This window comes from Periplaneta americana, chromosome 1 (assembly GCF_040183065.1).
Source record: "Periplaneta americana isolate PAMFEO1 chromosome 1, P.americana_PAMFEO1_priV1, whole genome shotgun sequence".
NCBI lineage: Eukaryota > Metazoa > Arthropoda > Insecta > Blattodea > Blattidae > Periplaneta > Periplaneta americana.
Window position 1 is genome coordinate 207,787,285 of NC_091117.1, and position 13,185 is coordinate 207,800,469.

Below are 13,185 nucleotides of genomic sequence, written 5' to 3' on the forward strand. Positions count from 1 at the left end.
TATTCTACGAAAGTAATATTTGAAGAAATATCATACCGGGTTCGAATCCCGGTCGGGGCAAGTTACCTGGTCGAGGTTTTTTCCGGGGTTTTCCCTCAACCCAATATGAGCAAATGCTGGGTAACTTTAGGTGCTGGACCCAGGACTAATTTCATCGTCATTATCACCTTCATCTCATTCAGACGCTAAATAACCTGAGATGTTGATACAGCGTCGCAAAATAACCTAATAAAATAAATATACTAGAATACGCTATTTTTATTATTTACACTGTCATAAAAATGTAGGCTTACATTGATCAAACATATTTATACTATTTACAAAATAAGTTGGCTGTAGTATTATTAAATAAAATAGGCCTACCTTGCATTATAGTACACAAAAGTGTAAATAATGTGTGATCAATGTAGGCCTCATTCTTTATGATAGTGTAAATAGTAAAAATAGCGTATTCTAGTGTACATAGTGTAAATATTAGTGTAGGGCATAAAATTGTTAAAGCGGTCCATGTTTTGTTCTGCCCAACATGACCAAATAGGAGTCGCATGGGCAGTCAGTCAAGTACTTCGCTTGTATATGCACGCTCGTAGACTACTTAAAAACTCCAGTAGTTCTTAACCTCGCAGCCTCGCAGGACAAAATACGTTCCCTAGTTATTGCATAGAGCATAATATCTTAATCTTACGATCACAACGTAAATGTGAAGGTATTGTACATGACTAAGGAAATTTGGAATCTTTATTTCACTTTAGTTTGCAATTCATTGTAATTTATTTAAGCTATGTTCATGCTATTTGCTTCACATGTATTATAGTAAACTGCATAATTACATAATAAATGTAGCCTATAACTTAATTTCAAAACATTTTTTCAGTGCACAAGTTTACAATAAAATTATTCATTAAACTGAAAAATGAGTCCGGTATTTATGATGTAGCGGACTACAGCTTTTAAATAATAAAAGAACTGGTTTGGGTGAATATTCTGAATTGGGCAAATATGAATAACAAAACTGGAAAAAATATATTATATTAACTTGTGTACTTTTTTCTCACATTGGTTAGGCCTACATTTGCTCCTATTGTTGAAGATTCTGGTATCAGTTGAGCTTAAACAAAATTTTTATGTGAGATTTTCTAATTTAAAAAAACCCAAGGGATTGTTGTTATCTTTCCCTTACAGCCCATTGTTTAAGGTATCTTCTAAACGTCTGTACTTCAGATTTGACTTATCTTCGAACATTTCTTTTTTCACGATCAGTCATATCTGCTATTTTCTTTCTTTCTTTTTATATTCTTTGCCATAGTCCCTTTTTTTCTGCAACTCCTCTTCAGTCATATTTGCCCTCTGCCTACGTACCTTCTCCCTTTCATATTTCCTACTTTCATCATCAGACTTTTTTTTTTCTTTCCTATAAACAATCACATGAAATAATATTCGAAGTTACTTTATACACCAGTATTTAATAATTGTATGTTAAATGAAACCTCGTCCCACAATAAAGGGACCGACGTTACAGGGACCGTTGTTATAAATTAGTATAATTTCCGCAATAGTTCTGACAAAATAAATCGTTAAAAATATAATGGAGGTTAGATTTTTAGTCGACAAACATTGTAATGTTTTGCATATACTACGAAAGTTTAGTATATACAAACTATATTTAATGTCACCTGGGACCGGTGCTACCAATAGAAAACATCAGTCATCAGTGATGATTTTTGTATTTTTCAATAAAATAAATTACGACAATGGACGAAAAGTTGTTTAACTGGCGCCATGTTGACCTCTCATCACTACCAACCGTTAAAATTTACCAAATGAAGCAAAATGTCTTTTGTGTAGCTTTTTTATTTCGAGGGACCGGTGTTAAGAAATTTTTGGGGACAAACTTTACGTTGAAGTTGTGTCCTTTCAGAATTAAACAAACAACAATTCCTGTCTTTCATAAGTATTTAACTATTTATTTTTATAATCTTGGCCGAGGAAATAAAATCAAATCGAAACATTCCGAGAAAAACTTAGTAAAACAGAGTAAAATGTAGTTGGGGACATAGGGACCGTAGTTACATTTTGACGTTTGGACGTTATTTTTTAATTATAAATTTTAATGTTAATCCTTTTATGCTTTGTTTCCAACTAAAACATGTGAGAGTTAGTTAATTAAACGCAAAAGTAACCAGTTAACATTTTCAAGAAACTCCTTAAATCAGCCGGGACATACATTTACCCATTTCAGAATATTCACCCTTTTATCAGTGAATAGATTAGGCTCTTTTACACAGCCAAAAGGATTATACTGCAAATTGATCTATTTTAATTATAAAATTTCATTGTTGCTCACATATTGTCTTTTTTATGTTATCAAAGGAAGTACTTAATATAAACTCGATGTTTTGGAATTATATTAGTCTACTAGTTTGATTTATAACATTTAATTATATTTTTAATAATGCTCTGTAGTCGAAAAATTAAAATTAAATTATTGCATTAATTAAAAGAAACATTTTATTTTCGTGATAATATATAATGCTTTTAAGAATTCATAAACCGATGATTGAAAAATCCCGCTATAATATAGTATACCCTGTCACAGGGCTTTACAATATTGGTTATAATTTTTGAAATAAAATTCCTGCAGTTTTCTTCGGATTCAACTAACTACATTAAATACTGTACAATAATCATTTGAACAGAATTAAGCTGAAGATACTTCCTTGTTGTTTGTTCGTCCTTCACTGTTGTTGATTATGTGTGTTCTTGCTATCTTCTTCGAGGTGGATGCCTGAATGCAGAAGACTGGTAATTCCTTCCACGTCCACAGTTTCGTCATGTTCATGAATCTTCCTTAAAGCATTGCTGACTATACAGAGATCTCCACGTAATTCAGACACCAGCGCTGCTATCTTCTGAGAATTACTGAGAACTTCTATGCTTTGTGTGTAGGGGTTGTAACGCACACCGAACGGACGTTGAATGCGCCCCGCAAATGCCCTGAAATTCATATTCATCTAGTAACATTTAGCAAAACCACAAGTCAAATACATTTTACAGATAACCAGAATAAAACTAAACGTAACAAGCTGCATGGCTTTTGCACAGCTTGTTAAAATGGTTAATTTTGATGTTTGTCAGATGAAGATAACAAAAATATGAAATGGCAAGACCTGGAAACAAATATTTTCGAGTGTTTTGAATAGATCAATAATTAGTAAGTAACTGTATAGTCTGCATACAGATAGTGAAAAAGTATTTGAGTAATATTACTCGAAAATTTATAATTTTTAATGAAGGATGAAAAGAACAGAGAAAAATTCACTTCGGCACTGAGACTCGAACCCGAGTTTTCGGCTCTACTTGCTGACGCTTTATTCACTAAGCCACATCGGATTCCAGTTCCGATGTCGGATCGAATCCCCTCAGTTTAAGTTCTACCTCTCAGTTTTTCCTTTGGTGGCCTACCCTCATGCACTGTGGCACAGAATATGTGACAGTGTCCAATGACTATGTACAGATGTGCACTCATTACGAGTGACTAAGTGGCCGGGATCCGAAGGGTTGAGCGCCTTCTTGAATCACTAAGTGATTACTTACGCATATACCAATAATAATAATAATAATAATAATAATAATAATAATAATAATAATAATAATAATAATAATAATAATGCTAATAATAATAATAATAATAATAATAATAATAATAATAATAGTTTCACGATGAAATGTTCTATACAAAAACAAAATGAAACAAGTAATATCATGCCAGCTTTTAAAAATATTTTTAAGGGTAGTGCAAGACAAAACACATATTTTTAAATTTAACTTTATAATGTACATTTTTTTTTTTTTTACAAATTTGGAATCTGCATCATTAACTTTCTTTCATAAGAACATAGAAATTTAAACCATGTCACTGGATACTTATTCATTTAAATGTTAATGACATTTCTTTCAATTGCTTTAAAATCTTATACAAAATGATTAGATGTATTCATCCAGAGTATCCATAAAACTAGATGAAACATCGACAATATGAACAAAAATAATACTTCATAGTAATAGAGAGGTCCACCGAGTTAGCTCTGTGGTATCGTGTCTGCCTCTAGACTAGCCGGCCCGGATTAGATTCCCGGCGGAGTCAGAAAAATGTCATGTAAAATGTCTACCTCGGGACTAGGAGAGATGGCGGGGCACAACTTCTAATCACTAGATTGTGCACCAATATGCCTGGGTTAAATCCCAAATCTCTCCGCAGTGCTTATGAAGAGAAGGCATATGTCACTGTTGATAGTGATTCGTTCGTCGGACGAGGACGTTAAACCTGGCGGTCTCCTTGATGCTATTCGATAGGAGTAGGCTACATGCCGACAGCGGGTTTCTCCTTCTCCCTTCCTCACCATCATCATTCTCACCTACTACACTTACATGAATACTTGCAGATACATTCAGCTTAGCACATGACATAACTCTTCACAGATACACATCATGCATAACGTGACCCGCCGAAGTGGTGTGCAACTTGGGTCACAGTTCTGCCATCTATCCGCAGTAGGCGGAACCCGAATCATGCAAGTGAAGTGGGTAGGCATTAGATATTTATGTTTGCCCTTCAGGAGAACGTTTAATTTTTTTCATTGCTGGGTCTGTATTGCAAAAGCCTCATCTAACTGACATAATGTGTGTATGAGGGGAGAAGACTACCTTGCCAGCTGCTTTTTAAACACTGTATTATTCTGTGTGTACTTAACTTCAGCGTAAATGTGCCTAATTTCGAAGTCTAGTCATAACATGAGTCAATATGACGCCAGAAAACTTGGCTACGACAACGGTCTCTCTCCCTTGAGGTTTCTGCCATGGATAAATATATAATAGGATGCGAAACTGCGGTCAGCACCATCTGGCAGCAGGGGGGCTGAAATAAGATGATCAGCGCCCAACTTCGTAGGTGGTGAACATTAGAACAACGTGTTGGGTACATTACCCAGAGTTCTCTATTTATCCGTTCGAGATATTGCTCGAAGAGACAAGATGGCAGACAGAAACTTGCTAATAAGTGAACTTAAAGTGATACTACGTGTGTATAAGCAGTGTATGTTAAACATTGATGTTTATGGACGTTGTAAAAATAGTGTTGTTGAATGTATTGCAAAGTAATAGTAATATAATAAATTGAACTATCTAAGTAGTTCTTGCAGACTTTTTCATTGCGCTGTACAATAAATACCCAAAGAATGCAATCCCAATTATCAAACCTTTTGCTTTATTTCTTTTGTCTCTGGTTATATTTTAATTGGGTAGTGTAAAATAGATCGTCTCTTATCTTCCTGTTGGCTCCGGTAAGAATTTTCAGTAGAAGATGCTGTGAGGAATAAAAATGTAAATGTTTTATTTTAAATTGGGTTAGTTTTGAATATCTATGAGGGTGGGAGGGAATAATTTCTGCACAGTTTAACATACTCGTCACCAAGTGCGCTGCTAAATGCATGGCGTAATTAGTTACTCTTTTCGCTACTTGGTGCGCTGCTAGATGTAATAACGCCCCTCCTCCCAACAGGTGGCAGCAAGATCAATTTCTACAACAGCGCCTCTAGTATGTGTTACGGGAAACTCAGTAAGTTTCGCATCCTATTATATATTCATCCATGTTTCTGCCTTCGTTCATGAACCGATATGCTTGCCTCATTTTATCCTTAGCCTCCTCGAAGGAATCCGTGTAGTAGTAGGCGTTCTGGAAGGCCGTGATGATGCACTCCTCGCGACAGGTCACTTCGGGGTCGAACTTCTTGGTCTTCTGCGTGGCTGTGACGGCGTGGCGCAGCTCGGCAACGGAGGATAGCAGACCGGCCCCGTACACACGCAGCTGGCCATCTTGCTTGCACAGCCCGAACTCCACAGTGAAGAAGTACAGCTGAAACAACAGCGCACATTCATATGCCACGTGACACTGCCCACAGTTTCTCGTAAGTAGAGTAGACGCAAGAAGAGCTTGCCACGGAAAGCTGCGCGAACTTTCGGAAACGTTCGGGTGCACTCGACCTCCCATCGATTCGATTGGCAAACTGTCGACAGTTCTCAGTCGTCTGCTGGCTTGATGTTTCCAGTGAGATTTATCAGAGAGCGTGTAACGTAATCTAAACCTAGTTGCAGAGTAACTAATAACATAACATTATTGAAAATACAGAAGCACAAATTTTTTACTTATAAAATCACTGAATGAAATGACAAAGATGTTATAAGAAATATGTAATCGTGTAATAATTTATATTTGACGTAATAATACACTAAGGACTATGTGATTTTATTAAAATGTTCCGATAACTATGGTACTATGGTCGGTTTATTTTAATCTGTAGATACTCTCTATGGTACGAACGGAGCCTGTTTCGTTTTTCATAAATTTATGAACGTTATAAACAATTCCCTAGTTTGTGTAGCGTTTTATTAGCACTTCCTAATTTAGAGCCAAACGGGGGACATTGTTAAGTACATAGAATGTTATACAGAACTCTGTTATTTAATAAACACACTTTGAACTATATAAAACTCCTGATATCAGGGATAAAACGCAGAATATGCACGCATACGCTGACTTATACCCGCTCTGCACAATACACTCCACGATACGAACAGCTCAAGATCGCGCTTTCGAATGCGCCCTGTAATCAGCATTAGGTGATTCATAGCAGCCCTGTAACGAGCATGACGGCACGAGGACCGAATATCGTTCTCTGCGCGTCAGTCAAATGGGCAAGCTTTCTTTGCGCTTCCTCTATATGCATCGTTGATGTCGAAACCCTATGAAGAAAGGAACAAACATTAAAATCTAAAACATATTTTGTTTGCAGTCTTTCTTACTTACAAATGGCTTTTAAGGAACCCGAAGGTTCACTGCCGCCCTCACATAAGCCCGCCATCGGTCCCTATCCTGTGCAAGATTAATCCAGTCTCTATCATCATATCCCACCTCCCTCAAATCCATTTTAATATTATCCTCCCATCTATGTCTCGGCCTCCCCAAAGGTCTTTTTCTTTCCGGTCTCCCAATTCTTCAAAGTTAAATAATTTTGGATGTTTATTTCCTTGTTTGTTTCAGCATTGAATAGAAAGTAGTCAAAATGACTTAAGACTGGTCCACAATGAACAGGAAAGGAGAACCAAAACGAGAACGGGAAGCAGAGGACGTGAACGTGAAGATTTTTTATTCACAATAAACCTAGACGGACTATGCATATCCAAATGTAGGCATACGCCAATGCAAAGTCGATATTACGCATTCTTATGTTATTTGTGTGTAATTGACCAATGGCGTTCTTTGAGTACAAGCCGGTCAACATAAACACAGGTTAACCAACTTCAAAATTTAATGACACAGAATATTTAAGAATTCAATTCACATGTTAATCTGGCCACAGAAGTCTACACGAAGCATACAGGTTAGGACACATGTTTGTAGGACTTTCATTTCTTCTTTTGATGCATACTACCTCTTCTCTAAGTATTGGTACTTTTTTTTTTCAGAACACCTATTGAAAGTGATTCTGCTGAATTCTGAGTTAGTTAAGGGTGGTTCACAATAAACCAGGAACGGAAACGACAATGAGAACGAGAATGTAAATATTGTTAAAATAAATGTATTCAAATGTGGGCATTCACAATTAACGATAAGCTTGCCGGAGCCCGGGAACGGGAACGGGAACGGGAATGTGAAAATTAATTGTGAATGCTCGCATTTAAATATATTTATTTTAACAATATTTCCGTTCTCGTTCTCGTCGTTTCCGTTTACGATTTATTGTGGGCCAGCCTTTAGAAACGATGTACGAAGAAGATAATGTCACGGCCTCCTTGCTACAAAATATACGATTAAATAGCTTTTTGATGACAACAGACTGAATCTAGTAGGTTGTGATCGGAAACGAGAACGGCAAAGTTAAAACTTCGTTCCCGTTCCCGGGCTCCGGTAAGCTTCTCGTTAATTGTGAATGTTCAAATTTAAATATATTTATTTCAACAATTTTTCCGTTCTCATACTCGTTATAGTTTCCGTTTCCAGTTTATTGTAGACCGGCCTTAAAGGAACTTAACAGTGCATGGTCACTTCAAAAGAAGTTAATTTTTGTTGAAGTAAAACAGAATTAACTATAAGGATACAGCACCATAGTTCGGGATATTAGAATGCAAATCTTAATACATTTTCACACGACACGTTACTCGACTGAGTTTTTTTTTTATAGGTTTTTCCCTCAATCAATAGAAATTTTTGGTATCTTTGGTGTTGGACCTCGGAATCATTTCGCCATCATAATTACACTTCCCTCTTTCATCATCATCTCAGTTTCTTTCCTGTATTTCGTGCTTACTCCGATGTAGAGTCGGCTGCGGGCTGCCACCGAACTTGGACTCTGTGGTATGTGGTCATTAGTTGCTGGTAGTAGTGCTATGAACCGTAGGCCCTCCCCTGGTCTCATGGTAGCTCGTGACGTTCGAAGGCGGCCCGCAGAGGAATATTTAGGGCGGGAGAGCCTTAGGGCATGCACATCATTCCATTCCGTGTAGAACAATGGGCCAACTCAAGCGGCCTAACTGCAAGGACAGTCACGAGCCCTTGCCTCTCCCCTCTAGGGGGACTAATAAATAGAAGAGAGTCCACGCAGACCGCGTTAGAAATCAAGGGAAGCTAACACAGAACGTCGAGTAGGCCTAGATAAAATATTATATATCTAGGTAGCCAAATTCAAAGAACTGCAAGATTTCCGGAGCGCATAAAATTTCTGATTTTGTGGAAAATTAAAAATATTTAAGGGGAACCTTCCGTTTGTATAACAAACAGACTAAGCAGCAAGGACGATTTATATACACTTGTTTATTATAGAAAAAAAAAAAAAGAGAATTTCTATCTTAGCATGTAAACAAGTTTTGAATGTGTAAAAAATAAATGCGATAGGGTGAAAACTTGCACTAAAACCAGAAGTAAGTGTAAGTTAAACCAAATAAGTTGAATAATTATATGATAGAAAATTTGTTATTAAATTGTGTAAATATTGTGTATTATCATTATTTGTGAATGTATCAGTTTTAAGATTAAGTTTATGTACTTTTGAACTATTAATAAAATAATATCAACAAACAGACTATAATAATAATAAGATGCAGAATTAGCCAAAAAGCATTGTAATAGAAATCAAGAAGTCTACGAGAGATAGGAAGACCGAGACAACGCTGGAAATATGGTGCTTTACTAGGATCAAGAGCCTTCCTTGGCAAGGAGCCCACTTGTTGTGAGCCTACTTACTGTGGCAAGTTTCTCCACGTCTTCGTCCGTGGCTCCTAGAGATGCGAGTCCTAGTTCCTGCGAGAACTGCGCGAAGCTCGGGTTGGCCAGCAGAGGCATGTGTCCCAGCAGTTCATGGCAGCAGTCCCTGTCAAGTATCAGTCTCGCTTTATTCTTCAATAAGTGCCCGGTTTGAGTGTAAAACGAACTTATATTCAGGTTATTCGAGGTGCGTTTTATCATGTTATAATATGTTTAAATATAATTGAGGATTTTGTTGTTTTTTTTTATAAGGAAAGGCAATACTGAGCATATCACTTTCCTTAAAGTGTATGTTAGTTTATCACAAAACAAACCATTTAACACAGTTTATAAAACATAAGAAACGCTCTAGGTCTAATATTTATTACAGAATTGAAACCCATATAATAATAATAATAATAATAATAATAATAATAATAATAATAATAATAATAATAATACTTACTTACTGGCTTTTAAGGAACCCGGAGGTTCATTGCCGCCCTCACATAAGTCCGCCATTGGTCCCTATCCTGAGCAAGATTAATCCAGTCCCTACCATCATATCCCACCTCCCTCAAATCCATTTTAATATTATCTTCCCATCTACGTCTCGGCCTCCCCAAAGGTCTTTTTCCCTCCGGCCTTCCAACTAACATTTTGCTGTGGTCGTACAGGAGAATTAGTCCCATTCCGAGGCTTATTGTTAGGTTTCGTAACAAGCTGTTTTTTTTTTACGGTGATAGGTTATTAGCCCTTCGCCCAAACCCTCAAGCTGGAGGACCACCCCTTATCGGCTGTCCACGACTGCTTATTCAATGTATTCGCAGCTACCCTCCATATCCGGAGGCCGTCTCCTCTATCCGCAACCTGAGGACGCGCCATGCCGTGGTGATAGGGACCCACACTACATATAATAATAATAATAATAATAATAATAATAATAATAATAATAATAATAATAATAATAATAATAATAATAATAATAATAATAATATTTGTTATGGCGAATAACAATGAAAGGTACAGTATCTATGAATTAAGTATGACATGCAATAACATTTGTTACACTTTTAACGTACCACTGCATCTCGAAATATTTAATTACTCTTTTACCAAATAAACAAGTAGAAAATGGTAGATAAATGAATAACTACACAGATAAATGGATAAATAGATAGACGAATGAATGGATAGATGGATGTATGGATGGAGGGGTGGAGGGATGGACGGATAAATAAATAAATAAATAAATAAATAAATAAATAAATAAATAAATAAATAAATAAATAAGTAAACAAATAAGTCAGTACAAAAAGTAAATAAATACAAGTAAATAAATAAATAAATAAATAAATAAATAAATAAATAAATAAATAAACAATTTTTGTATTCTGTATTGCATATTTATTCAAACATGTGTAGTCTCTGTTTGTAACTCCTATTCACAAGCCAGTAAGCTATGCTGAGAGTTTTAATTGGTTGGAATTTTAATTAATCTATTTTTTTAATAATAACGATACATCGTTAAATAATCTGTGTATGTCTGTATTGGAGAGACGGCTACGGGTTTTACATGAATATATCTGGCTTAAATCGACAGATCTAGACTAGATCTTTCGTTGGGCACCAAAATCAGAGTGGTAGCACATCGGAACCGCGAGATATACTGCCAGGGAATTTTCGCCACGAACAAAATGGCCGCCAGTCGTAGTGGATCCCCACCCACGCATGCGCGTCGTCGAGTCGAGGTCATGCTCGCATCGTAGTCGTATATCTGATCGAAAGAGACCACATTAAATTTCAATCGTGTTATTAGTCGGGAAGCTATAGTGTCGGAATGGATCACCCTGCAAACGTTACATCACAGTTTCCGTCCTGGTAACCTATGTGTCGCTCTGATTTTAAAAACATATTCACGTCATTTAGTTATCGTGCTGTCTAAATCTAATATTCTGCAATTTTTATTTATAGGGGAACATAAAGGTAGGGGTTTACAAGAACGATCTGCATGAAGTGGAAAAATTATAAGACAGAATTCGAAGGAAAATATAAATTTCAAAATGTGGACTTCACCGTGTGAATGAAAAATTGTCAAGAAGATATCAAGATTTCTTGCGTGCAAATGGGCAGTATTTACAAGAATAGGAGATAGTGAATCGCGTTATTTATTATTCTGGAGTTATAATGTTTTTAAATGGTATGTAATTCCAAGCTTTCATATACGAATTAAAAAAAAACATTGATTACTAATAACATAATGAATCCATTTTCTAAACTGTATGGTTTAAAAATTGTGCATTTAAGTATACCATTAAAACATCAGAAGGGATTTCAACTGCATCTGGGAATTGTGAACTTTTATATTATATACTGTAATAAAATAAGGACGGAAAGCTTACGGTTCTGGAGTGTAGAAGGGGTCAGAAGAATGGCGGATGTACTGTGTGCAATGGAACACCCTGAAGGCCAGTCCTGACAGGAAGTCTCTGGGAGAAAGGTACCCCGCTACAGGACGTAGTTGGAATCCAGTTTTACCTGAAGTTAAAAGGAAATGCGAAATATATACCTCAAGATTGACAATAAAATATGGTTATGTTAAGGGGAGAGGATGGTATTTTTTAAAACGTTTTTCCTATTTGGTGGAAAATATTAATTTTTTGTATGTAGAGAGCTCATAGCTGTGGCAACTCAACCAAATAAAACAAATATTTTGAAAAAAAAAATGTTTGTGGGCACAAATTTGAAAAAAATGTATACCCAATGCAGGATTGTACTAAAACCGATATATCTAAACCATTTTTAAAGATAGATTCAAACAGTTTTTTGCAATATATTTGCAAAAGCATGTTCTACAAACTGTCTGTAACAGAATTTTGTTATTAGTCCCTACGTTTGTAAAATAAACGATTAAAATTTAATGAAAATTTTCTGATTTCCTTTCTTGCAAACAAACGGACGTATCTTTAAAATGAAATAAATTAACAAAATTCTGTTACAGATAAAAGTTTCCTAATAGTCTAAAGAATGTGTGTTCTAAATTTCATGCATGTATCTTTAATAGCTCAGAAATTATATCCATTTTTGTCTGGCAATGTTGCAAAAAAAAATTAAGTTACTGGAAACCGATAAAAGCGGGCGTGTGATTTAAAAATCCATAGCGCAGGAAGTTTAAAAATGACGTCTCAACATCCGATAAGGGCACAAATACCCACAAAATGTTATGCAATGCATTCCACACATATCAAAGGGTATTTTAAAAACATTTTTTTTTTTTTGAAAATTTAATTTACCGGAAACAACAATAAAAATGGGCGAGTGATTTAAAAATCCATAACGCAGGAAGTTTAAAAATGGCGACTCAACATCCGATAAGGGCACAAATACCCACAAAATGTTATGCTGTGCATTCCACAAATATCACAGAGTATTTTAAAGATTTTTTTTTTGAAAATTTACTCATTTTTCACAAAAAAATACCATCCTCTCCCCTTAAACGTAAACTCTTACAAAAACAAAGAGCAACGCTTTTCACATATACAGGATGATTGACAAGGAGTTACCGCCAGTTACGGAGCTTATTTCTGAAGACATTCTACTACATTTCGGCATGGTCAAGCATAAAAGCATATATTATCTTTGTAATACTAAATTTTACAGTATATGGGACCATTCATCGAAGTTAGGGCCATAACTTTTAAAAACATCTGTGTAGAAGAACAGTAATACTAGTTTTGACAATGGAACAAGAATTATCCAAACTTCGTCTGTTCAATAGTAGATTATTCTTTTCTATGTCAAACTCAATAATGATATCTCTGTACTTACGTTTCAGAAAAACATTCACGTCCTGGAGTTGTGGAATATTGTCCTCCCTGTTTAAAAATGAA

At 35.7% G+C, this 13,185-nt stretch overlaps 1 protein-coding gene across 1 annotated transcript in view; it reads right to left on the reverse strand.

The window, feature by feature from the left end:
- Positions 1-1,242: 1,242 nt before the first annotated feature.
- The window catches only part of Trhn (tryptophan hydroxylase), a 46,185-nt gene continuing 34,242 nt past the window's right edge, over positions 1,243-13,185 (reverse strand). The window contains exons 8-12 of the mRNA XM_069836562.1: positions 13,124-13,170; positions 11,698-11,833; positions 9,296-9,422; positions 5,682-5,911; positions 1,243-2,994 (exon numbers count right to left, since the gene is read on the reverse strand). Of these exons, the coding sequence (XP_069692663.1) occupies positions 2,736-2,994; positions 5,682-5,911; positions 9,296-9,422; positions 11,698-11,833; positions 13,124-13,170 (799 nt within the window). The 3' untranslated portion in view covers positions 1,243-2,735. The remainder of the gene's footprint in view (positions 2,995-5,681; positions 5,912-9,295; positions 9,423-11,697; positions 11,834-13,123; positions 13,171-13,185) is intronic.